The following is a 27,866-nucleotide window of genomic DNA, read 5'->3' on the forward strand; positions in this document are numbered from 1 at the left end:
TTAGATTTAATTTATTTTTATTAATTTATTGTTGTTACAGATGTTTCTCCTATTTTTTCCCATTGACACCCTCCCCCCCTACTCCCCTACCACGTATCCGGCTTTGTTGTCCATGTCCATCGGTTATACGTACATGCATATAAGTTCTGTGGTTTATCTCTTCCCTCTCCTCACCAACCCCTCTTCTGAGTGTTGTCAGTCTGAACCCTACTTTCACGTCTCTGGCTCTACTTTACTCCTCAGACTGTTATGTTCATTATATTCCACAAATAAGTGAGATCATGTGATATTTGTCTTTCTCTGCTTGGCTTGTTTCGCTTAGGATAATACTTTCCAGGTCTCTCCATGTAGTCTCAAAGGACAGGAGATATTTCCTTATCACAGCGGCATAGTACTCCATTGTGTATATGTACCACCGCTTTTTTATCCATTAGTCTACTGATGGATACTTGGGCTGTTTCCAGATCTTAGCTATTGTAAATGGTGTTGCTATGAACATGCGGGTACATATATTCATTCTGATTGGTGTTTCAGGCTTCTTAGAGTATATTCCTAGAAGTGGGATTACTGGGTCAAATGGAAGTTCAATTTTTAATTTTTTGAGGTAACACCATATTGTTTTCCATAGCGGCTGCACCAGTCTGCATTCCCACCAGCAGTGTGCTAAAGTCCCCTTTTCTCCACACTGTAACCAGCACTTGTTGTTTGATGATTTGTTGATGGCAGCCATTCTGACAGGTGTGAGGTGATACCTCATTGTTATTTTAATTTGCATCTCTCTGATGATTAGTGATGTTGAGCATTTCTTCATATGTCTCTTGGCCATTTATATGTCTTGTTTGGAGAGGTGTCTCTAGGTCCTCTGCCCATTTTTTAATTGGGGTATTTGTCTTCCTTTTGTTGAGTTGGATGAGTATTCTACGTATTTTGGAAATTAACCCCCTATCTAATGTATCATTGGCAATTATGTTCTCCCATAAAGTGGGTTGCCTTTCCATTTTTATGGTTATTTCTTTTGCTGTGCAGAAGCTTTGAGTTTGGTGTAGTCCCATGTGTTCATTTTTTCTTTTGTTTCTGTTGCCTTAGGTGATGTATCAGTGAAAATTCTGCTGTTTGTAATGTTCACAATTTTGTTGACTATATTTTCTTCTAGAATTTTTATGGATTCACAGGTCACGTTTAAGTCTTTTATCCATTTTGAGTTTATTCTTGAGTATAGTGTAACTTGATGGTTTAGTTTCTTTTTTTTTTTTTTGCATGTAAATAGCTGTCCACCCTAGCCAGTTTGGCTCAGCAGTTAGAACTTTGGCATGCGGTCCAGAGAGACCCGGGTTTGATTCCCACTAAGGGCATGTACCTCGGTGGCAGTTCATCCCTGGCCCTGGTTGGGTCACGTGGGTGGCAGCCACTCAATGTGTCCATCTCAAGTCGATGTTTCTCTCGTTCTCTCTCTTCCTCTCTCTCCTTCCCGCTCTATTGGATCAAAAAATAGAAAAATGTCCTCAGCTGAGGATAAAAAATAAAAATAGCTGTCCAATTTTCCCAATTTATTAAAGAGGCTGTCTTTATTCCATTGTATGTTCTTGCCTCCGTTGTCAAATATTAATTGAGCATAATGTCTTGGGTCCATTTCTGGATTCTCTATGCTGTTCCACTGGTCTATGTGCCTGTTCTTGTGCCAGTACCAAACTGTTTTGATTACAGTGGCTTTGTAGTGTAACCTGATGTTTGGTATTGTGATCCCACCTACTTTGTTGTTCTTTTTCAAGATTGCTGTGGATATTGATTCCATATGAACTTTTGAAGTATTTGTTCTTGTTCTGTGAAGTATGTCGTTGGTATTTTGATGAGGATTGCTTTGGGTAATATGGACATTTTAATGATATTAATTCTTCCAGTCCATGAACAAGGTATATGCTTTCACTTTTTTATATCTTCCTCTATTTCTTTTTTCAGTGTCCTGTAGTTTTCTGCAAATAGGCCCTTCACTTCTTTGGTTAAGTTTATTCCTAGGTATCTTAGTTTTTTTGACTCAATGATAAATGGGATTGTTTTTTTAGTTTCTCTTTCTGTGACTTCATCATTGGTGTATAAAAATGCCGTTGATTTCTTGAAGTTAATTTTGAATCCTGCTACTTTGCCAAATTCATTTATTAAGTCTAGTAGGTTTTTAATGGAGTGTTTAGGATTTTCTATGTATAATATCATGTCATCTGCAAATAATGACAGTTTCACTCTCTCCTTTCCAATTTGGATCTCTTTTATTTTTTCTTCATGTCTGATTGCTATGGCTAAGACTTCCAGTACTATGTTAAATAAGAGTGGCGAAAGTGGACATCCCTGTCTTGTTCCTGTTCTTAAGGGAAATGCTTTTAGTTTCTGCCCATTGAGGTTGATGTTGGCTGTAGGTCTTTCATATACGGCCTTTATTATGTTGAGATGTGATTTCTCTATTCCCACATTGCTGAGTGTTTTTATCAGAAATGGATGCTGGATTTTGTTGAATGCTTTTTCAGCATCTATTGATATGATTATGTGGTTTTTATTCTTCATTTTATTTATGTGGTGTATCGCATTTATTGATTCGCGAATATTGTGCCAGCCTTCCATTTCTGAGATGAATCCCACTTGGTCATGGTGAATAATTTTTGTGGTGTATTGCTGGATTCAATTTGCTAGTATTTTTTTTAGGATTTTGGCATGTATGTTCATCAGCGATATTGACATGTAGTTTTTTTTTTTTCTTTGTAGTGTCTTTTTCTGGTTTTGGAATTAGAATTATGCTGGCTTCACAAAACGAGTTTGGAAGTCCTCCTTCTTCTTGAATTCTTTGAAACAGATTGAGGAGAATGGCTGTTAGTTCTTCTTTGAATGTTTGGTAAAACTCCCACGTGAAGCCATCTGGAACTGAGCTTTTGTTTGCAGGGAGAGTCTTGATTACATCTCCAATTTCCTTAGTTGTTATTGGTCTGTTCAAGTTTTCTATCTCTTTCTGGTCCAGTTTTTGGAGACTATGTGTTTCCAGGAATTTGCCCATTTCGCTTAGATTGTCAAATTTGTTGCCATATAATTGTTCATAGTATTTGTTAACAATACTTTGTATTTCTGTGGTGTCAGTTGTTACTTCTCCTCTTTCATTTCTGATTTTGTGTATTTGGGTTCTCTCTCTTTGTTTCTTGGTGAATCTGGCTAAGGGTCCAGCAATCTTGTTTATCTTTAAAAAAAAAAAAAACAGCTCTTTGTTTCATTGATCCTTTGAATTGTTTTTTTGTCTCTATGTCATTTATTTCTGCTCTGATCTTTACTATTTCCTTTTTCTACTTGCTCTGGGGTTGTCTTTTTGTTTGCTTTCTAGTTCTTTAAATTGTGAGGTTAGCTAGTCTATTAGAAATTTTTTTTGTTTCTTGAGGTAGGCCTGTAATGCTATGAAATTCCTTCTTAGAACTGCTTTCGCTGCATCCCATAGATTTTGTGTTGTTGTGTGTTATATGTTTACCAAGGTTATATCTTCCTGTTCGATAGATCCTTTTAATATTATATAGTGGCCTTCTTTGTCTCTAGTTATGGCTTCATTTTGAAATCTATTTTATCAGTTATGAGTATAGCTACCCCAGCTTTTTTTTTTTCCTTTCCATTTGCTTGAAAGACTTTTTCCCATCCCTTCACTTTCAACCTATGTGAGTCTTTTGTTGTGATGTGGGTCTCTTGTAAACAACATATATGTGATTCACGCTTTCTTATCCAATCAGCTACTCTGTGTCTTTTTATCAGAGCATTAAATTATTTACACTTAAGGTGATTATTGATATGTAGTAATATATTGCCATTTTTGTTTCATGTGGTTGTATTTTTCTTCCTATTTCTTCTATTAATTACAGCAGTCCTTTTAACATTACTTGCAGTGCTGGTTTGGTGCAATGTATTCCCTTAGCCTTTTTGTTTGTGTTTTTGTTTGTTTGTTTGTTTTGTCTAGGAAGCTCTTTATTTGACCTTCTATTTTGAATGATAGCCTTGCTAGGTAGAGTATTCTTGAATTCAGATCCTTGTTTTTCATGACCTTGATTACTTCATGCCATTCCCTTCTGACCTGTAGTGTTTCTGTTGAGAAGTCAGAGAGCCTTATGGGGTTTCTTTGTAGGTAACCTGTTGCTTATCTCTTGCTGTCTTTAGTATTCTTTCTTTGTCTTTAATTTTTGGCATTTTAATTACTATGTGTCTTTGTGTGGGGCTCTTTGGGTTCTTCTTACTTGGGGCTCTCTGTGCTTCTTGAACTTTAATGCCTTCTTCCTTCATCATATTAGGGATTTTTTCTGTCACTATTTCTTTAAATATATTATCTAACCCTTGCTTATTTTCTTCTTCTTCGGAGAATCCTATGATGTGAATATTATTATGTTTCCTGTTGTCCCACAGTTTTCTTAAACTGTCTTCCTGCCTTTTAATTGTTTTTTCTTTTTGGTTTTCTGATTGGTTAATTTTTTTCTACCCTATCTTCTAATTCACTAATCTGGTCCTCAGCATCCTCTACTCTGCTGGTTAGTCCTTCCAATGTGTTCTTTATTTCTGCTATGTCATTCTTCATTTCTTCTTGGTGGTTTTTCATTTCCAATTGGTTGATTTTCAATGTTTCTATGTCTTTACTTATGGTGTTGATGTCCTTACTCATGCTGTTGAACTTCCTCAGGATCATGGCTCTGAATTCTAGCTCTGTGAACGTGCTTAACTGCTCCTCATTTATCTCATCTTCAGTAGAGGTATCTTGTTCTTTCATTTGGGATTTGTTTCTTTGTTTCACAATTTTGGCTATTTAAGTGGTTTTTGGAGCCTGCCAAATTTTCCCTGTGTGTTGGTGTTCTGCTGTTTGTGGCTTTCTCTACTGGGTTTGGACGAGCGTGGGAGGATCCACATTAAACACCACTGTCAAGACTTACTTTCCTGGATAGAGTTGCAAGCCCAGGAATGGTTCAGTTATCCTCTAGCTTTTTGCCTGGAGGCTATTAGTCATGGTTACTCGAAGAGCCTTGGGTTATCAGTTGAATGAAAAACTCCCTCAGGTATTCAGAGTAAGGGGATTTCCTGAGGGTGGGGCAGATGCTGGTTGTTAATGAGCCTCAATTTGCATTTTAATGGCCCACCTGTGTGAGGTTGAATCTTCGTGGGAGCGGCTGCCACCTCTCCCCAGAGACCTAGGAAGGAGTAAGATGGCCACTGTCCTGCATGGCCGCAACTCAGCAAAAGCTCTGGGCGCCCTCCAAATCCCGAGTGTCCCCTCACAGTTCCAGTCCAGTTCGCCCTCTCTCTGCCGGAGCCCAAGGTGAGTGGCTGTGGCTATCTTAGCACTGTGTCCCAGCTCTCTGCGCTGTGGAGTGGGCTTGGGTGTTTAACCCTGAGGGTGCTGCTCACAGCTAAAACCACTGCTGTCCGTGGGTTCCCAGCCCCCCTCTCATGCCTCTGCAATCCTACTAGGATCAATTCAGTGTCCCTGGTTATATGGTCTCCACAAGCTGTTTTTCTGTTGCTTTTTCCCAAGGATTTGTCTGTATTTTAGTTGTAATTCCAGTTTGGTCCTGGGAGATGGTCTATGTAGCTTCCATTCACTCTGCCACCATTTTGGAGTCCAAGGTATTTAGATTTTAAAAGGTATCCATGTTTGCCCAGCCAGTGTGGCTCAGTGGATTGAGTGTCATCCCATGGACTGAGAGGTCCAAGTTCAATTCCCTTTAAAGGCACATGCCAAGATTGCAGTAGGGGAAGTGAAGGAGATAGCCTATCGATGTATCTCTCTCACATCAATGTTTCTATCTTCCTCTCTCTTTCTCTCTCTCTGAAAAATCAATAAGAACCATGTATAAAAATTTTGTTAAGGTATCTATGTTTTAATACTTAATTCAAGAGCTAAACCTTTGATGGGTAATGGCAAAAATCAGCCATGCTAGAGAAATACTAAGCATTATAGAAATACTGTATCACTTCTTTGTTTTAAAGACTTGTTTGATCTGGCAGGTGTGGCCCAGTGGTTGAGCATCAACCCATGCACCAAGAGGTTGCCTATTCAATTCCTGTTCAGGACACATTCCCAGGTTGTGGGCCTGATCCCCAGTGGGAGCCATGCAGGAGGCGACCAATTGATGTTCTCTCTCCCTCTTACTTCCTCTCTATATATAATCAATAAAGGAAAAAAATTTTTTGGAAAAAAAACTTATGACTTGTTGGAATTTGATTTACATCATTTTTGAAATTTAAGTGTTGTAAAAACACATGGTTGAAGTGACTTACACCCAGAGCAGACTGATTTTGTGCATTTGGGGTATATTATAAAGGGTCATGTGCAAACTGACTTCTACATACTCAATCTGAGAGAGACACATCAAATGGATTAATCAAACAGCTGAAAAATCCTCCTCTGATTAAAAACCAGCGGTTGGCCAAGGTAGTGACCATAAGCATTTTTTCTCTGTTCCTGACCCAGAAAACAAGTAATTAAAAAGCTTTGAGCCAGCCAATAGTTGATTACATTGTGGGGAGAGCTTTTCTCCATAATGAGCCAAAAGCTCATTGGAGTCAGTGGGAAAGAACACAGGACTTTGGAGTCAGATCTAAATTTCAACCCCAGTTTGTGTGACCTTGAGAAAGTTAGTAGTGATCCTCAGTTTCCTTAACTGTGAAATAACAGTCACAGGGTTATTGAGAGGGACAAATAGCGTGACCTATGCTCTTGGCATGCTGTAGACATTTAATAAATTTCCTCTTCCTCCAGCCACAGGAATACCAGGTGATATCTTCTGTGTGTCCTTGGTCACCTTTCTCCCCTATTCTTTTCCACAGCTATTCTAGACTTGACTCCTCTCCTCCTCGTCTCTGTCCAAACACACTTGGCTATAAAAACCCTGTCACCCTCATAGAAAGAGGCTTATTTGCTCCACACTTGCCCCTTTTCCTCTGTCCCCTTCTCAGAACTAATCTCCCACCTGTGATCTTTGCTCCTCTATTGACTTGAATGACTGTTCTTTAATGAATTCCCTCTCTATCACATCTTCAAACCTTTCCTGTGTGCTGCTGCCTTTGCCTCAAAGTCTAAGTTTCTTCTATATTAAAATTAATTTTTAAAATTACTTATTGAACACCTACCCAATCCCAGATACTACCTTATCATTAGGCTACAATGGGAAACTTGGATTTTATAGAACCTTTTCTAACCACATTTTCTTCATCTTTATCTTGAGGACCACTACTGTATTCCACCTATCTCATGGGCCATTGTGACAGATTAAATTAGACAATCTAGACAAGGCACAAAACACTGCCTGGTACACAGAAAATCCTCCTTCAGTGTTAGAATCTAATAAGAAATACAGCCATGCAAACAAAGTCAGGGAACAGAGTGAAAAGTTGTGGGCAGTTGAGAAGTCCCCACTGAATGACTTGGGGGGGGGGGCACTGCTAAGGTATGAGGAGAGTAAAAACAAAAGTGAGCTAACTAGGAAAGTTGGAGGAACAGTTTTTAAGGACCTACTATAGACTGTGAATTTATAATGGCACCAGTTTGAGTGCTTGGGCCATTTTCTCCTGAAAGGTCAGTGCTCTGGTCATCTCTTCCCAGCATTCTGTGCATGGCCCCTGGGTCATTTGTCCATTTTTTTCTGGAAAATAAAATTGGCAATAAAATATATTGGCATGCTGAAATTTAGTTATATTTCCCCAAAAGAGGTCAATTTAATTTTAGAAAAAGATAATCTAGCAAAAAATAAAATAAAATAAAATAAAAACAGCAGTATGAGGATGGTTAAACAACAACAACAAAAAAAGATCAGATTTAATACCAACTCATGACTATAAAAATAATGTTAAGTAAATAAGTTAACTCTGCTCTCTCTACCAAATAAAGTGTGTGGGACACCTGAGCATTCCCCTCTTGCACTGACATGAAAATACAAGAGAGGTGGGGGCAACAGCACTTGAGCCCACTTGAGGTACAGACTATCTATCCCTTCAAAGTTTTGGGGTAGAAACCTGTGTAATTTCAGAAGAGGAAACACAGAGGAGTTCAGAATTTTAAAAAAATATGTAAACTCGCCCTGGCCAGTTTGGCTCAGCGGTTAGAGCGTCCTCCTGCGGTCCAGAGAGACCCGGGTTCGGTTCCCGATAAGGGCATGTACCTTGGTTGCAGTTTGTTCCCGGCCCTGGTTGGTCGTGCGGGTGGCAGCCACTCGATGTGTCCCTTTCACATCGATGTTTCCCTCTCTCTCTCTTCCTCTCTCTCCCTCCCACTCTGTCTGTACAAAAAATGGAAAAGTGTCCTCGAATGAGGATAAAAAAATATATATATGTAAACTCAAGCATGAACATTTAAGAACTGGAATATGGCAGATCTGCTGTTTATGCCACTGGTTTAGTCACTATTCAGGATAAATAAACCAGGGCTACTTTGCTATAAGGTCTGGTTCTTAAACTGGAAAATAAGGGATTCACGCCCTTAGAAGTCACTGCAGGGATCCTGATAGACTTGCTGACACCACTGGCTTTTCCTGTCCCTTAGGGTCACCAAGAAGGTGCCTGAAGCAGAGGCAACAGCTCTATATTGATGATTCTCAAGTCTATCTCCTGCTAAACCCTTCTCTGAGCTCTGGTCCAATAAGTCCAACTTCCCCACTATACATCTCCTAAATGCTCCACAAACAACTCATTGTGTACACTTCTAAACCAGGGATCATCAGCATCTATATTCTCCACCAGGGTTTCCTCTTTGGGTGAATGCAACCAAGTAAGCCAAGTCAGGATCTCATCCCTCTTCCTTATTCTCCCACCCCCAACCAGTAATAGTAATGTAGATTCCACTTCCTGTAGACACACAAAGAAAAGCTAATGTTCTCAGCTAATAAACAAATGGAAATATTTCATTGTCTTAATCATTCTCTTAACCTTCTCTCTTAAGAACCACTTTGGGCACACCACAGAAATTGATGAACTTGCTTTAGCATAAGGCTTTATTTTTTTTTAATGGCCAATCCCACATACCACCTCCATAAAAATCACTGAATTTTCTTAAAGAAATGGCACCAGACACACTTGGTGTCAACTTGAATAATGCCTGAGGCTTTTTGTGGATCAAGTATCCCAGGAGAGGAAGACCAATTTATAGACATTTAATTGCCTGTCAAATACTATTTGTGAGATCAAAAGCACTTTAATTTTCTAAACCACAAGAACAGGAGGAAAAATAAATCTTAAACATAAAATAACATATTTCTTAAACCTTCCCTTCCACTCTATCTAAAAAGATAAGGCGGGGGGGGGGGGGGGAATGGTGGCATAGTGAATGGAAGTTACACTGACTGTCTCCCAGGACCAAACTGAAATTAAAACTAAAATAAAGAAAACTCATCTGGAATAACCAACTGAAGACCAGCTTAAGATAACCCTTATAACCAGGGATGTAAAGAGGAGCCCAAATTGAGACTGGTAAGATGTGTGGAGGTGCAAGAGGGCTGACAGGGCTTCCATAGGCAGCAGCTGAGAGCTATCTTAGCTGTGAGAAGTTCCCTCTGAGAAGTCTGTGGTTTAAACCCAAGTCAGCTCCCCAGCACAGAGTGAGGGAACAGGGAGAGGTGCCCATGTAACACTTGCCTGTGAAAAACACCAGAGCAGAGGTTCTGTCAGGCAGGGAGAGGTGCTGGGAACACGGGTACCCACCTGAAGGGCCAGTGCACTAAATTACAGCTACAGCCACTCACCTTGGGCTCCTGCAGAGGGAAAGTGGACTGGACTGGAGCTGTATGAGGAGAATCAGGGGTTCATGGTGCCGAGGAGAGCCAGAAAGGAGGCCATCAGGATCCCTATGCTGAGTCATTGCCCACACTATAGAAACCATTTTTCTCAGGCAGTCTTTTACCATTAAAATAACATTAGCCCAGGGTTGGGGTGCAACTGCCCCACCCATTGGAATTTAACCCCACCTGGCCAGGAGAAGTGCAGCCTGAGGCTCATGAACTGTCAGAGACTATCAGCCAGCCTGTAGGCAAAGATGAATCTCTGAATGCTTTGATCTTTGGGCCTGGTTCTCAGAAATTGAGTTTCGTGGATCTGGGGACCAAGTTGTAAAGGTAGCTGCCTGGACCCTGGGATGAGCCATTAACCTATGCTGCAGAAACCATTTTTCTCAGGCAGAGTTTTTCTATCAAAGTATCTATAGCCTGGTGGGGGAATCAACTGCCCCATACATCGAAATTTAACCCCACCCGGCTGAGAGGAGTCAGTGCCTAGCACAGAACTGCAACCTGTGGCTCATTAACTGTCACAAACTATCAGCAACCCTGCAGACAGGCACTTTGAGCCTTGGGCCTGGCTTGCAGTTATTGGGTTTCAAGGCTCTGGCTTCTAATCTGTGAAGGCAGCTACCTGGGCCCCTGTGTGGAGTCATTAGCCCACACTGCAGAAAACATTTTCTTCAGGCAGAATTTTCCTCTCAATGCAGCTTTAGCCAGAGGGGAAGCCCCCTGAAATCCTCTTACCCTGCCCACCTGGGGGAGTTTTCATCCAGCTGAGGGATACAATTTGGGGCTTATTAAGTGACTAAAACTAACAGTCAGCCAGAAGGCAGAGGCAGATCTCTGGGATACTTGAATCTTTGCCTGGTCTACAACTCTAACCAGACATTGGTGTTCAGTGTGGTCCCTTCCATACACATCCAAACCCAGCAAAAGGAGCCACAATCTGCAGAACACTGATATGCATAGAGAGATTTTGGCAGGCTCCAAACCCTGCCAAGACAGCCAAAATGGTAAAACAAAGACACAAATCCCAAATGAAAGTACAATCCCAAATGAAAGAACAAGAGAATTCTACAGAAGGAGGCTTAAATTAAATGAAGATAGGAGAGTTATCAGATAAAGAGTTCAGAATAATGATTATGAGGGTGCTCAAAAGCATGAGAAAATATATAGAAACCATTAAAAATGACCAATTGGAAATCAAGAATGACATAGCAGAAATAAAGAACACATTGGAAGGAATAACCAGCCGAGTAGAAGAAGCTGAGGATAAGATCAGTGAATTAGAAGACAGGGTAGAAAAAAACCCACTCAATCAAAGAACTAAAAAGAAAAAAAAAATTAAAACAGGAAGACAATTTAAGAGAGCTGTGGGCCCTGGCCGGTTTGGCTCAGCAGTTAGAGTGTCGGCCTGCATTCTGGAGAGACCTGGGTTGGGTTCCCGCTGGGGGCATGTACCTCGGGTGCAGTTTGTCCCCAGCCCTGATTGGGTCATGAGGGTGGCGACCACTCGATGTGTCCCTTTCACATCAATGTTCCTTTCTCTCTCTCTCTCTCTCTCCCCCCCCCAACTCTATCTGAACAAAATATCAAAAAATGTCTTCAGGCGAGGAAAAAAAAAAAGAGAGACAGAGAGAGAGAGAGCTGTGGGACAATATGAAATGAAACAACATCCACAACATAGGAGTTCCAGAAGAAGAAGAAATTGAGCAAACGTTACAGAATCTGTTTGAAGAAACAATGGCAGAAAACTTCCCTAACTTGGTGAAGGAAAAAGGCATACAAGTTCAAAAATCACAGAGAGTCCCAAGCAAGAAGAACCCAAGAGACCCACGCCAAGATACATCATAATTAAAATGCCAAATATTAAAGACAAAGAAAACATCTTAAAGGCAGCAAAAGAAAAGCAACAGTTACCTATAAGGGAGTTTTCACAAGGCTTCCAGCTGATTTCTCAACAGAAACACTACAGACCAGAAGGAAATAGCATGGAGTATTCAAGATAATGAAAAACAAGGATCTGAATCCAAGACGACTCTATCCAGCAAGGCTAGCATTCAAAATAGAAGGTGAAATAAAGAGCATCCCAGGCCACAAAAAAAGCTAAGTGAATATATTACAACCAAATCCGCATTGCAAGAAATGTTAAAGAAACTTCTGTAATAAGTAAAAGAAATAGAGAGAGAAACATAGGCATAATAAATAAAAATGGCTATAAATAAGTATTATCAGTATTAACCTTAAATGTAAATGGATTAAATGGTCCACTCAAAAGACAGAGTAGCCCTGGCCAGTCTGGCTCAGCAGTTAGCACGTCGGCTCACAGAACAGAGTTGCAGGTTCAATTCCAGCCAAGGGCACATACCTTGGTTGTGGTTTGTCTCCAGCCCTGGTCAGGGTCATGCAGAAGGCAACCAATTGATGTGTCTCTCTCATCAATGTTTCTCTCTCTTTCTCTCTCCCCCCTTCTACTCTATGCAAAGATAAATGGAAAAAAATATCTTTGAGTGAGGATTAAGAAGAAAAAAATACACAGAGTAGCTGAATGAATAAGAAAGCCTGACCCTCCCTGGATAGTTTGGCTCAGCAGTTAGAGCATCAGCCCATAGACCAAAGAGTCACAGGTTCAATTCCAGTCGAGAGCACATACTTTGGTTTCAGTTTGTTCCTGGCTGAAAGGAGTCAGTGCCTAGCACAGCACTGCAATCTACGGGGGTCATGCAGGAGGCAACCACTCAATGTGTTCCTCTCACATCAATGATTCTCTCTTTCTCTCTCTCTCTCCCCCTCTTCCACTCTATATGAAGATATTTAAGGAAATATACTTGGGAGAGGGTTTAAAAAAAAAAGAAAGAAAGAAAGCATGTCCCATATATATGTTGTCTAAAAGAGATCGACCTTGGAACAAAAGACTCACACAGAATAAAAGTGAAGAAACAGAAAAAGTTTTTCCAAGTAAACGGAAAGGGGGAAAAAAAAAAAAAGCTGGGTACCAAGACTCATATCTGATCAAATAGACTTCAAAATGTAGGCCATAACAAGAGACAATGAAGGCCACTACATAATATTAAGAGGAGTGATCCAACAAGTGGATATAACCTTGGTAAACATATATGCACTCAATATAGGAGCACCAAAATATATTTTAAAACTTCTGGAGGACTTCAAGAGAGAAATTGACAGCAATACAATCATAGTAGGGGACTTCAACACCCCACTGACATCACTGAATAGAACCTCTAGGCAAAAAATTAACAAGGGCACAGAGACCCCATGACACACTAGATCAGATTGATTTAATAGATATTTACAGAGAATTACACCCCAAAACTACAGAATACACATTATTCTCAAGTGCACATGGGACATTCTCAAAGATAGACCACATGTTAGGACACAAACTAAGTCTCTACAAGTTCAAGAAGATTGAAATCATATCAAACAGCTTCTCAGATCACAATGGCATGAAACTAGAATTACAATAAAAATACTCAAAAACATTCCAACACATGGAGGCTAACTAGCATATTATTAAACAATGGATGGGTTACCAAGGAGATCAAGGAATAAAATTTAAAACTTCCTGGAAATCAATATATATGAACACACAACAACACAAAATCTATGGGACACAGAGAAAGCAGTTCCAAGAGGGAAGTTCATAGCGTTACAAGCCAACATCATGAAAGAAGAAAAATTTCTAATAGACTATCTAACCCTATAACTTAATGAACTAGAATATGAACAAAAAGCAAAGCCCAAAGAAAGTAGACAGAAGGAAATAATAAATGTCAGAGCAGAAAAAAATGATATAGTTAAAAAAACACAACAACAATTCAAAAGGTCAATGAAACCAAGAGCTGGTTCTTTGAAAAGATAAACAATTTAAACAACATTCAGCCAGACTCACCAAGAAACAAAGAGACAGGTCTCAAATACACAAAATCAGAAATGAAAGAGAAGTAACAACTGACACCTCAGAAATACAAAGGATAGTTAGAAAGTACCATAAACAATTATATGCCAACAACTTGAACAACCTGGGCAAAATAAAAAAATTCCTAGAATCACACTGTCTCCCACATTTGAACCAGGAAGAGTTAGAAAACTTGAACAACAACAACTAAGGAAATTGAAGCTGTAATTCATAAACTCCCAGCAAACAAAAGCCCAGGTCCAGATGGCATCACAGGGGAGTTTTACCGAACATTCAAAGAAGAACTAACACGTAGTCTACTAAAACTATTACAAAGCATTCAAGATGAAGAAAGATTTCCAAGTTCTTTGTATGAGGCCAGTATAATCCTAATTCCAAAACCAGAAAAAGACAGTACAAAGAAAGAAAACTACAGCTCAATATCCCTGATGAACATAGATGCCAAAATCCTCAACAATTTATTAGCAAATTGGATTCAGCAACACATTAAAAAAATTATTCACCATGACCAAGTGAGATTCATCCTAGGGATGCAAGGCTGGTAGAATATTTTCAGATCAATAAATGTGATACACCACATAAACAAAATGAAAGATAAAAATCACACGAACAGCCCTGGTCAGTTTGGCTCAGCAGTTAGAGCATAGACCCGAGAACAAAGATTCCAGTCAAGGGCACAAACCTTGGTTGCGGTTCAGTCCCTGGTTGGGGTCATGTGGGAAGCAACCAATCAATGTGTCTCTCTAACATCAATGTTTCTCTCTCCCTCTATCTCTCTCTCTTACCCTCCCACTCAGTCTAAAAATAAAACAAAATAAAAAATACATCGTATGAACATATCAATAGGTGTTGAGAAAGCATTTGACAAAATCAGCACCCATGTCTGTTAAAAATGCTCAGCAATAGGGGAATATCTCAACATAATGAAGTCCATATATGAAAAACCTACACCAACATCATACTCAATGAACAAAAACTAAAAGCATTTCCCTTAAGAACAGGAACAAGACAGGGATGCCCACTTTAAGCACTCTTATTCAACATAGTACTGGAAGTCTTAGCCACAGCAATTAGACAAGAAGAAAAAATAAAAGGCATTCAAATTGGAAAGGAGAAAGTGAAACCGTCATTATTTTCAGATAATATGATACTGTACATAGAAATCCTTGGAGACTCCATTATCTACTTGATTTAATAAATAAATTTGGCAAAGTAGCAGGATATGAAATTAACATCCAGAAACCAATGGCATTCTTATACACCAATAGTGAACACTCAGAAAGGGAAACTAAAACAAAATCCTATTTACCATTGCAACAAAAAATATAAGATACCTAAGAATAAACTTAACCACGGAGGTAAAAAAAAAAAAAAAAAAAATCTATTCTCAGAAAACTATGACACATTGAAAAAGGAAATAGAGGAAGATATAAAAAAGTGAAAGTATATACCACGTTCACAGACAATAGTTTGGGGAAAGCAAGAGGGGGTGGGAATGAGGAGGAGAGGGTCAATGAGGGGGAAAGAGGGAACATCTGTAATACTTTCAACAATAGAGATTTTTAGAAAAAAGAAAAAGAAATCAATGGAAAAATATTCTCAGGTGTGGATTAACAAAAAATAATTAAAAACTACATTAAATTAAATTAAAATATAAAGTAAAATTAAATTAAATATAGTATAATATAATATAAATTAAATTATAAAATTAAGTAAAATAAAATAAATTTAATTAAATTAAAGTAAAATACAATAAAACAAAACAAAATAATAATGAAACTCTTTGTTGCATCTGCTTTGAGGATGACCATTCTCAGCAGACTGTTGATATTCCAGAAAATGTAGACATCAGTCAGAAGGGACATACAGTTGTTGTGAAGGGCTCCAAAGTCACCCTCAATCTCATCAATGTAGAACTTAGTCTCCTTGGAAAGAAAAAGAGGCTCTGGGTTGACAAATGGAGGGGAAACAGAAAGGACCTGGCCACTATTCACACCATCTTCAGTCATGTACAAAACATGATCAAGGGTGTTACCCTGGGCTTCCATCACCAGATGAGGTCTGTGTAACACTCACTTCCTCATCAATGTCATTATTCAGGGGAATGGTTCTCTTACTGAAATCAGAAATTTCTTGGGTGAAAAATATGTTTTCAGGATTTAAATGAGGCCAGGAGTTGTTAGTTCAGTATCTCAAGCCCAGAAAGATGAGTTAATTCTTGAAGAAAATGACATTGAACTTGTATCAAATTCAGCTGCTTTGATTCAGCAAGCCACAACAGTTAAAAACAAGGATATCATAATAATTTTGGATGGTACCTATGTTTCTGAAAAAGCAACAGTGCAGCAGGTTAATGAATAAAATCTAAGTTGTCCAGCTAAAGAAGCAGCAAGATGCTGGATAATTCCTCAAACTTACTTGTGATATTTTAAAGACATAGTAAAAGCCATGTATTGATTCGGGGGCGGGGGGCACAGTAATGAAGCCTTACTGAGTCCTTATATCATTAACGATATGCCCAATCTTTGGAAGTCTACCAGAACTACAGGAAACAAAAACCAGATTTGCCCCAGAATAGTTTAGGAATATCAGACTCAAAAATCACATTTATTTGTTATGTACAGACATTGATCTAAGTATTGAAGAAAGGGGGCCAAGTCATAGCTCACAGTTTTCAATGTGTTGAGGAGCAAGAGAGAGAGAGAAATTTATTTACTGCATATGTTAAACATAGGCACATTCATTCAAATCATTTTATGCCAAAACCAATTTTGGATAATTTTTTTAAGTTTTAGCCAATTGCTTCCACATCCTGTAGATATAGTGAATAGGATGTTATTCTCCATCCTGGCAGATATTTCATTGTCAAAGTCTTCTTCAGAACTGTTATAAGTGTCCATTGGTTTTATGAGTACATTTGTTTGCCTTTTTTATTATTTGCATGGGTGAAGGCAATTCCTCTTTCTCGCCATTTTGTTTGGGGACCAGAGGATATTTGTTAATTCTGGAAGTATAACAGATGGCTCATCCTCCTCTCTTGATGAAAGTGAACAGGTTTGTCCTGTCCCATGGTAGTAGCTCTTTCTGCTATGCTGCATCCTCCCATCAACCAACTGAAGGCATCACTAAAAATCTAGCAGAATCACACAAACCAGAGCAACACAGAGAAGTGCAGCAAGGAACTTGTGGGAAGCCCATTCCAAGAGCAGAGGAGGCAGCTGTGTTTCTAGTGCACACACAGAAAACAGAAGCACAAACTGTAAAACCACAGCACTCCCAGTGCTTCTCATCCACTGCACTGGAACATGAAGGATCTCAGCACAACCTGAACTGTACAACTCTCTAAAGGAAACAAACAAAACCCTAACTAGAAACATGGGACAGCACTGGGGCTACTCATCAACAGCACATGTGGTCCCTCTAATCACTGCGGAAAACTATGAGGAGACACACATGAGAATAACTAAGCAAGTCAGGGCCCAACCCACATCCTATGCACCTTCCATCCTCATGCAATAACTATCAAAGATGCCCTTGAAAACCCCAATTAGTCTTATTTTCTGCATTTGTCATTTCTCCTATAACACAATGAAGTGTGGAGTATGAAGTGGTATATCTTAAGCAATCAGCATTAATTTTATTAAAGGGGTTTGGAGAAGCCCCATCAGTGTCTCTCCACTGATGATGCTTAAGATGTCTCTTTTATCCAAGCAGAAAAACAAACAAAAAGAAAAAAATATAATTCACCAGAAACCATTAAAACAATAATGAACTCTATTAATGTAAAAGAACATGTTTTACATAAAGCACATATTATGGTAAAGAATAAGACAATAGACCAGTCAGAGTGTAGCATGATTGGTAAGTAACCTGACACTCTCCAATTAATCATTTTAGCTTCCAGTCCGAATTTGAATGTCAAGGGTTTTTTTTTTCAGCAGAAAGCACTATCTAAATTAAATCAATAATGCAAGTCGTCAGAATCTCCAAGTCCTTGCGGCAGGCCAGCTGGCGTTCCTGCCTGTTGACATTCTCCAGGAAATTAAGATTTCCCACGTGCCAAGGTGATGCTGCACCTTCGGGTCCTAGTCTTCTTTCAGTCACTGCGCTGTCTGGCAGCTTTTTTCACACCCACTCTGACCTTCTGGTCCCCAGGAGGGGAGCACTCCCAACACCAGCTGGGCGAGAAGGGGATTGCGGCGGACTGGAAGGGCAGTGCCGGACCAGCAGACTCCGGGGTGTTAAGGGATGCTCGCTTCTGGGGTCCTGAAGGACCTCTGTGCGGGGCCTGCCCCCAGGCTCTGTGTAAGCCCTGGGCAGCTTGTCACTGGTTATGGACAGTCCGTCACTCTCACCCTCATCTGGAAGTTCCATCCGCCCCGACACGGCTGACTGACCACTGGGGCTGCGGACACCATGCCCTCTGGTCAACCGGCCACAGTGCGTTAGCGCCGCCCTATCCTCCCCTGGCCGGTCCAGCGCCCCAGGATCCAGTCTCCTCCTTCCGCGGCCCTCGGTGGGTCCTGGTCGCCCTCGCGTCCTCCTGCTCACGCTGCAGAGCAGGTCGGCCACGCTGAGCAGCATGGAGAGTGCGCTGAGCGCCCAGAGGAAGAGCATCAGGGTGGACTTCTCCGAGGGCCTAGAAACGTAGCAGTCCACCGCGCCAGAGCAAGGAGAATGGCTGCAGGAAAACCTGTTGGGGACCGAGAATCCGAAGAGGAGGTAATGCAAGGCCCCGAAAACTGTCTCCGCCAGGGTCCGCAGACAGAGGTGCACAATGTAGCCTGAGGAGAAGTCTGGTACCACCAGGCTGCGCTCCTCCCTGCAGGGCAGCGGGCAGCGCCTGTCCCCGGGGCTTGGGTCAGCGGGATCCTGGCCCCCAAGACCACCATCTGGCCCGCAGGGTTCCTGGGTGGCGAGCTCGACTCCCTTGTGCAGCACGTAGACGCTGAAAACAGCAGAAGGGAGGAGGACAGACACGCTTTGGACCAGCCAGAAGCGCAGGAGGGACACTGGGGAAAAGATGTCATAGCAGACATTGGCGCACCCTGGTTGCAGAGTGTTGCACACAAACCTCTCCTGCTCGTCTTGGTAGACTGGGGACCCGGCCACAACGATCACCACCATCCTGAGCAGGATCATGAAGATGAGCCAGATCTTCCCTGGAAAAGAGGAGGCAGGGTGGGCACCACCATGGAAACATACTGCCTCCTAACAACAGTGTTTTACTGGGTCTGAGAGTGAAGTGTAAGGTCCATAAGCATGCATTTTAGTCATAGCAAGAGTATCAGCTAGTTAGTGCGTGACAAATATTTATCGAGCACTTACAATGTGTCAGACACTGTGTGAACTACTTGTTTGTAAAATACTTTGAGATTAGCAGATTTTAAAGAAGCATAAATACTAAAAATGTCTGATTCGACTCTGCTAGTTCAGACTTTTGATAACGTCTCCTGGACTGAAAGGTCCAGAAAGAAAGTTGGCCTGAGAAAATGAATAATCCATATAAGATCTTATTTTTTTTTCTTCCGGAAATTAAGCTTCTTAAAGAATGTTAATGCATTTCTGTAACTGTGTATAGCAAATGCAACTATTAATTTCAGCAAGCCTTTATTTATAATAATGGTCCACAAGACCTTCATTTAGTAACAGGGCTTGTATTTAATGTTGCTTTATGGCTCTTGAAATAAAATTTCTTTAAGCCCTGGCCTGGCGGCTCGGTTGGTTGGCATGTGTCCCATACAATAAAAGGTGGCAGGTGTGATTTCTGGTTAGGGCACATGCCTAGGTTTCAGGTTCCATCCCCAGCTGGGGCATGGGCGGGCTGCAACCCAACAATGTTTCACTCTCACACTGATGTTGCACACTCTCTCTTTCTCTCCCTCTCTCTCTCTCTAAATATCAATAAATAAACATATCCTTGAGTGAGGATTAAAATATTTCTTTAAAAACATTCAATGTTTCAGTAAGTCAGAATTCCTTCTCTCCTATTTCAGTTATTATGAATTCATGAGGTCTGGGGTTTTTTTCAACTTATCATGAATAAATATGGCCAAACTGGGAAATCAAAATAACTTCCAAAGTCTTATTTTCATGTTGTGAATCAATTATTTTGAAACATGTTTAAGACTCAGCCAAAATAATTTGTAAATATTATTAAAAAAAAATAGCAAAGATATAGAAAATGTCACCTGATAACAGAAAAACAAAACTGCATTATAAATGAAGGCAGTTAAATAATATTATTACATGATAAAGTTATTGAATCAAATTTTTAAAGACCAAGTTTATCTGTTTAAATTCTACAAAATAATGATTAAGAAAAATATCAATGACTAATCCTTTTCTCAATCCCTTTTTCTAGAACACCCATATCTCTAAAAATTTGTCTTATCTGCACTAAACTCAGAAATTTTTATTATTTTCTTTGTTTAAAAAATGCTTAAACTAAAATTGTTATTTGGTTTAAAGCACAAAAGAAGTTGCAAATCTTTAAAATTAGGCTTCAAGATTAAACTCTAAAAAGATGAACAATAAGAAAGCACAACTGAGACATTAATTTCTCTTTAACTTTTACTGTGTTGTTTCTTTTCCTAGTAATGCAGCCAGAGAAGTGTTACCACTTCCCCCTGCTCAGTCTTCAGATTCAGCACGAGAGCATCAGCAAGAAGAGGCACCAGCAGAGAAAAACACTCATACCCAGCCTTCCTTAAATGATAGTGGAACCATGATGCCATCAGAAGCCTGAACCCACAGCCCCCTTTTGCTCCAACAGTGTATAGGCCTTTGTCTTGAGGGTAAGTATGAAAAACCAATAAAAACAAAAAACAGATTAAGAAAATTGGGGGTGTTTCCCATACTCACCCACAATAGTCACATTGCAGTTTAAAGTAATGATGAGGAACCCTAGCAAGTCCAAACGGTCCATGCTTCCCAGATGTCACAGACTCAAGATTCCTGGGGATGTCAGAAGCCTGTGGTCTCCAAGGAGGTGAGAAATCTTTGGAGGAATAAATGTGTGTTAGCTACAAAAGGCTTAAAAATGAAAGCTGGAAATATGAAAGAAAATATTTGAGCCCAGGAACAAGAGGTCAGTTTTTCTGTAGCTGAGTTGAGACTGCTCTGAGCTTTTGCCTCTAAGGCAAAGTGTTCCTGACAACTGCAGTGACCAGAAAACAGCAGGAGTCATCTCTCATTGTGGGATATTCTTACCCTCTTGGGACATTCCAGGCCCCTGGCAGTGCTCCCATGTCTCCACCAGGAGAGTCAGAGGCTTTAGGATATATAATAGAAGTGACTATATTTAGTCCAAGAAAAAAAAAGTTCTGTTAACTAGCCAAGTAAATTCTCTATGGAAAAATGGTGTTTTCTCCTTGAAAACATTTCCACACCACCTCCCTTGTTAAAGAAACACTAAAATGTTCATGCTTTGGTGTTCTTTATGTAGCATAATCCATTATAACCCAAAAGGCTCTTGTCCTCATTCTCAATTACTATACCATTAAGGGAAGCAGGAAGCTGCACCTTGCACTTGTGTCCCAACTTGAGGCTGTGACTCAGTTATTCTCTAGCTGTTTCCTTCTGGGTTAGTGGCAGGAGTTCTTCACTCCAAGAAAGAAGGCCTGGATGCAAAGTTGGGGGAGCCACCTGTTCACTGAGGAAGTCACTGAATCTCTGCAGATATCTCCTCACAACTGGGAGAATCATTATGCCCTATTCTGTTCCATCAGCGGCTGTGGGGAGCAGACATGGCATGATAGCATTGAGAGCACCTCACATGTAGTGGGTGTGTAACAACTTGCATCAATGGAATTTCAATCCCTTACTGGCCAAAAATAACCTTCATAGATTGTTTTCCTTTTGTATCTCTCAGCCCCATCTAGCCCAGGACTTCTCCCATTGAATCAGCTACATAAATGTCTGTTAAATTTGCAATAAAGTATCACAGTCTGGACCTGCTGACATCAATTACAGTTGCATAAAAATCCTATTGTGGCTGTCACCTTTATATCTGGAAAGAACCCGTCCTTCAAAGCTGGGAATCTATCATCAGGGTAGAAATAGTAAACTTTGAAAGGAATGATTTCAATTAACCATGAAGGATTTTCTTTATGTTCCCATCCTTTTTTCATTTCTGACCTATTCTTGAATTTAGTAATATTCCTAGAAAGATTCCGAGAAGAGAAGTACAACAAAGCTGCTTTCATCTTTATTCACATGACACGTTTCTGTCCATTGACAACATTTTGACCCCCTTAAAAAGAATAGTTGTGCTTTCCCTGTGGCTGCAGCCATTAGGTAAGCCAAGATGGGCGCTTACAAGTACATCCAGGAGCTGTGGAGGAAGAAGCAGTCCAATGTGATGCGCTTCCTTCTCTGCGTGCGCTGCTGGCAGTACCGCCAGCTCTCTGCGCTCCACAGGGTCCCCCGCCCCACCCGGCCCCCGACAAAGCGCGCAGGCTGGGATACAAGGCCAAGCAAGGTTATGTCATATCGGATTCGTGTGCGCTGTGGTGGCCACAAACGCCTTGTTCCTAAGGGTGCGACCTATGGCAAGCCTGTTCATCATGGTGTTAACCAGCTCAAGTTTGCGTGAAGTCTTCAGTCTGTTGCCGAGGAGCGAGCTGGACGCCACTGTGGGGCTTTGAGAGTCCTGAATTCTTACTGGGTTGGTGAAGATTCCACATACAAATTCTTTGAGGTTATCCTCATTGATCCATTCCATAAAGCTATCAGAAGGAATCCTGACACCCAATGGATCACCAAACCAGTCCACAAGCACAGGGAGATGTGAGGGCTGACATCTGCAGGCTGCAAGAGCCGTCGTCTTGGCAAGGGCCACAAGTTCCACCACACTATTGGTGGTTCTCACCGTGCAGCTTGGAGAAGGCACAATACTCTCCAGCTCCACCGTTACCGCTAATATAAGTAATGTTCGTAAAATTCTTACAATTTAAGACAGTCATGTCTGCTTAAAAGGGTTCTTTAATTTGTTAAAGCTAGTTGTCTACAGATTGTTCATGAATGCATTGTCAAATTATGAAAGTTAAAGTGCAATAATGTTTGAAGACTATACTGATGGTGTATCGTTTCTTATAAACGCTCTTGTCTTTGCTTTATCTCAGCGATTTTCAACCTTTTTCATCTCATGGCACATATAAATTAATTACTAAAATTTTGTGGCACACCCAAAAATTAGTTTTTTACCATCTGACCAAAAAATAGGTATAATTTTTATTCATTCACACCAGATAGCTGTTGTCATTTTTTTATTTGACAATCTAAGGGAAAAGAGGCCCATGCCACTGACTACATAGCCAGGTGTTGCATGTTTTGAAAATTTTTGTGGCACACCATTGTGCCGCAAGATACTGGTTGAAAATCGCTACTTTATCTTTTTAGGGAGTTTTCTACGTCTGTTAAAATGCTGTTCGGTATAATAGGTGTAAAATTCTGTGAAAGGAGTGCAGAACTAGCCAGTAGATTTACTGGTGCATGTGATGAAACCTACAACTTTATTGGGTTGATGCAATGGTTTTACTCTCAAGGGGCTGTTTTGCAGCGTGGCAAGGACAAACATTTTTAAACTGAGTTTTTCTTGGAAATGCAAAAGCTGCCTAATCCACTCATGATCCTTTGTAGAAAAATGAAAATTAATTAGGGGGCTCACATTTTTAGATTAACCCAATATAACTGCTGCTTCTGAAAGGAGAAAAGTCAAAAAATGCCACCTTTTTTAAGGAGAATGTAACAATCCTGTTGCAAGAGGGTTCTCTAAAATTAAACATCCTGGGTTAACTAAACAAAACTGACTTGGTCTCCACAGTACCATTGACCTTCACATAAAAGGTAGAAACTCCTGGTTCAATCCCATTTCTTAGGATCTGTAGAATACTGAATTTTATGCAAAGTAGAAATAGTAATTACACTGGTGTGTATTGAAACACAGAAATTGGACATAAAGTACATGACAAGGTAATTAACTTTAAGGTGTATTGTGTTACTTAGTAACCATTATGAACCCTCTAGCCACCTTGGGGGGGGGGGGGGATGAATATGGTTGGCTTTATTTACCAGTACTTCGTTGCTTAGTCCATTTAGTCTTACAAGTCATCTTGGGTCAACCCACTATCCATTATTCCTATAAGCAACTGAGAAAAGTCATGAAGTTGGTGTTAGTACAAGTTCGTGGTTTCTAGTCGAATCCTTATGCATTGTGTACAGTTCTTTTTCTCATTCCTGCTCAAACTACCCTCAAAATCCGTACCATTCCACAAACTTTCCAGGACCTCAGTTGTGCCCACCTTAATGTTAAAGCCACACTCTGCCTCTTGTTTTCCAATTTACTAGGCCTCTGTTTCCCAGGGTGGGTTTGAGCATGTGGGGAATACAGAAGAGGAATTGGCCCCAATTTCCAAATCTGGGTTTGATAACAATAGTTTGGTTCTAAAATCTATTTGCTGATTTTCTTTTTCAACCAATTTTTTTTTTTTTTTTTAATTTCTTCGGGGGTCTTAAAAGGCTCAGTTAAATGATTTACAGAAAACATGTAGCAGACTCTTTCAGTCCTAAATTCCTTTCCACTCAGAAATCTCAAACCATCTATTTTGTGTGTAGAGGTTGTTCAACTAAAGGAATAAATGTCTGTTAAACAAAACAAAAAAAAAAGAACAGTTGTTATGTGATATTTTAGTCAAATGTTTCAACATGAACAATAAAATTTACAGAAGTTGTAGCTATGTAAAAATATTGAAACAGTCATATGGTTCATACATAAAATAAAGGAAAATATCTTTACTGCCTGATAGACTATTAATGGTATTGGCTTAAAAATCAAAATGCTAGGAAAGCAATTACTGAATTTTTCTATATGATATAAATAGCCTATTTTGGATGTGAAGTAAATTAGAATTTTGCAACCATGAGTGAATCACTAGAGCTTTTCATGCCTCAGCTTTTTTTACCAATAAAGTAGAAAATAAATGTGTCTTTCACTCGTGCAAAGTGATTGTGATATACAAAATGAGATCATAGAAATGAAAATGATTTTCAAATATAAAGATTGGTGCATCTCAGGGTCTGCTCCTCTGCATTCTCCCCCTTGGTCTTTCTCTTTGTTTCCATGCATCTTCTGAACAGACAAGGCTGCCTGTCCCTTTCTTATTTTTATCACTTTTGCTCTTCCTTCTCTAAATCCACCCTGTCCCCATTCTTTGTCTTTTGTCCTCTTTCTCCTTTTTTGCTATCTCTCTCATGCTAGGAGATATTTTTGCTCTGCCTGAACATCCGAATCCCAGTGGCTGCTAGAATTATGATGAGTACAGAAGAGGAGAAGGATATGGCTAGAAAATCAAACATGTGGCACTGTCTGTATAAAAGTATCCTAAATCAATGGGGAATTTTCCATGTGTGGGTCTGTGCAGTGAATAAAAGATTTGGGGGAGTATTGTGCGCACCCCAATGGAAAAGAAACCTGGTGGGAGTTAGGGACATGGATATGGCAAAATTGTACAAGATGGCCAACTAGGATTAGTTCACAAAATGAACTTAGCTAAAAGGAAAGAGAACAATAGAGTCATCTGCTATTTAGCCCAGGCTTCAACCCTCTAGCTTAGTGACATTGGCAAATTATTTAGGCTTTAGTTGTACCAGCCATAAATTGGAGATAATTATATTTCATTTATAGAGTTATACAGAATTAGGGTTAATTTAAATGAAGTTCTAGCACATTGTTTGGCCTTAGGACTCTCTCAGTGAATGGTAACTGTAGTCAGTTCTCATTATTTATGGCAGTTACATTCTATAAAATTGCCACAAACAGAATTAGGTTCCTAGGGGAAAGACAGAGTTAGGTTCCTATGAGCCTCTGGTCACATCTTTGTTAACCAATCAGTATATAACCTTGCTTGATGTATGCTTCTATTTAGAGACATCTTATGTAACACACACACATATAGTCATATCATATATCTATTATATATTATATAGTCATATATATTATCATATTATATATAATATACATATTATAATAAATATATAATATATATAGTCATTTTATATATGTATATATATGTATATGATAGATTTAATATACTTATCTCATTAACACTAACTCAGAGCCTACAGCACTACAACTCATTCCCTGGAATGAAGCTAATCTGACACATGTATTTTTTCTGTCAGGCACATCAGAGCTTTCTTGCACTTAGGACACTAGACAGCACTTCAGCACCATGAGTGGGGGTCATTTTAAACAGTGAAATCACCAACAAAAAAACACAAAATTTTTGAGAAATGTGACTCTTTAGACAGTTTAAAATTTTTAAAAAGTTTGTCTACAAAATGAAAACTGAAACAAGGAGGCAGAGTACCACCTTGTGCCACCTCAGCTGAGAACATGGCTTTGGATGACTCAAGCATTCAGTGTTCTGTGTGATAGAAAATGACCATGAAAGCCCATGAGTATTGATTTGGGGGTTACAAATAAATTTTAGTAAGTCAATGAATTTACAAATACAGAATTCATGAATAATAAGGATTGACTATTTAACAATGCTAATCTACTAGAACCGTGATTTTCAAGCTTTTTCAGCTCATGACACACATAAACTAATTTACTAAAATTCTGCAGCACACCAGAAATATGTTTTTTGCCAAGCTGACAAAAAAGAAAAGGTACAATTTTGATTGATTTACAAAACAATAATAGTAATTACCTACACTTTTTGCTCCAAAGTGACTTTTTAAAATAATCAGGTCCTTATAGTTGCATAAGGATTTCTGGTACGAAGAGTAAACCAATCAAATGCAACCTTATTATGCAATGTGACCAATACGATGAAACTCTATTATATGACTTATATATTTATGGTCCAAGACAGGGCATTTACACCATGGCTATTGTTGTGTTGGCTAATGTCATTTTTTATTTGACAATCTCAGGGAAAATAAGTTGGTGCCCCTGAGTAAATAGTCAGATATTGTGTGTTTTAAAAGTACTTGTGGGCAGAAATATTGCTGTACTAGAGGGTACCTGGAGAACTGGTTCAACAAGGGAATGATCTTCTGCTGAGCCACTTCCTGCTCCTAGCGTCCCAAAGATGTCATTCTTGAATTTTATTTTGAACTCCACTTCACCTTAACTTCATAGCATTCAGAAACAATGGCAAATGTCTTCTCCCTACCAAGGTGGCATTGATAGCATCTCTTGGAATTTGTTTTTGAGCAGTTGAGCTAGTTTTTACAAGCAGAGAGGTATGACTTATATCCCAAAGGAGAAAAAGAACTTCCAGGTGCTAGTCTCACCTCAAATAATAAGCTTAGCTGATATCTTTTAAGAGACATTTCAGCAACACAAATCTGTCTTCTCAACCATAACAAAATAGTGTATGTTCCCCAGGTCACAGGAAAGCATGCTTGCCAAAGATCTTGAAGTAAAGTGATTATCTAAACTGCCTGTCAGAGGAAAGCATGTAAGATGAAGAATGCAAATCAATAAGCATATTACTTCTGAGGCTGGTCATCTATCCACTAAACCACATTACCTACAAGGCAGCAGAGACAGGTCCCAAAGGGGAATAAAAAGATTCCCCAAAAATTCATTTTCCATAGATTTGTTGACTTATACAAATTTGAAAGTGGAAGTATATTTAAAAATCTATTTGGTCCACCTTCCTAATCCTTCAGATGAAATTAAAAATGGGTCAAATCATCCAGCCTCATTATAAAGTTTAAATAGTATCTGATGGCCCTGCCCTGGCCAGGGAATTTTTGAGCCATAACACATCAAAAGTACAAAAAAAAAGTTTCAGCTGTCCAGAATGTTAAAGAAATCCAATTATCTGCAAAGCACAGCATTATCCCTTTTAACTTTTTCAAGGAAATTTTCTACAGCACCCTTGAGAAAATAGGTAAATGAGCAGGACAACCTGTACAGACAAGAGGGATGCATAGGTACCCAGCAGCAACTGGGTTTTCTTTGTGACGAAAGCAATGGTCTCTACCATTAACTTGCCATTTGTTCATGGGTCTTGGGTAGTATGTTAGAATGCTCTTCCTAGGTGCTATGATTTGAATGTGTCTCCCTCAAAATTCTTATCTTAAAATTCTAACCCCCGAGGTAATAAGATTAGGTGGCAGGACCTTTGGAAGGTGATTTGTGG

General features: G+C 39.6%; 1 protein-coding gene and 1 pseudogene across 1 annotated transcript; one reads left to right on the top strand and one right to left on the bottom strand.

Moving 5' to 3' along the window:
• Positions 1-17,829: 17,829 nt before the first annotated feature.
• GJD4 (gap junction protein delta 4) lies at positions 17,830-23,814 on the bottom strand. Its single transcript, XM_036269981.1, has 3 exons — positions 23,779-23,814; positions 20,569-20,704; positions 17,830-18,866 (listed from the first exon to the last, which is right to left on the bottom strand). The coding sequence occupies exons 2-3, from the start codon at positions 20,630-20,632 to the stop codon at positions 17,830-17,832; spliced, it is 1,101 nt and encodes a 366-aa protein (XP_036125874.1). The 5' UTR covers positions 20,633-20,704; positions 23,779-23,814.
• Positions 21,997-22,632, top strand: LOC118635069 (annotated as a pseudogene).
• Positions 23,815-27,866: the final 4,052 nt, after the last annotated feature.

This window comes from Molossus molossus, unplaced genomic scaffold (assembly GCF_014108415.1).
Source record: "Molossus molossus isolate mMolMol1 unplaced genomic scaffold, mMolMol1.p scaffold_m16_p_1, whole genome shotgun sequence".
Taxonomy (NCBI): Eukaryota; Metazoa; Chordata; class Mammalia; order Chiroptera; family Molossidae; genus Molossus; species Molossus molossus.

Excerpts from the sequence above, each read along its gene's own strand:
- GJD4 (XM_036269981.1), bottom strand. The coding sequence starts at position 20,632 with ATGGACCGTTTGGACTTGCTAGGGTTCCTCATCATTACTTTAAACTGC. Across the intron at positions 18,867-20,568 it reads CTGCAATGTGACTATTGTGG|GGAAGATCTGGCTCATCTTC; the intron begins GTGAGTATGGGA and ends CCTCTTTTCCAG.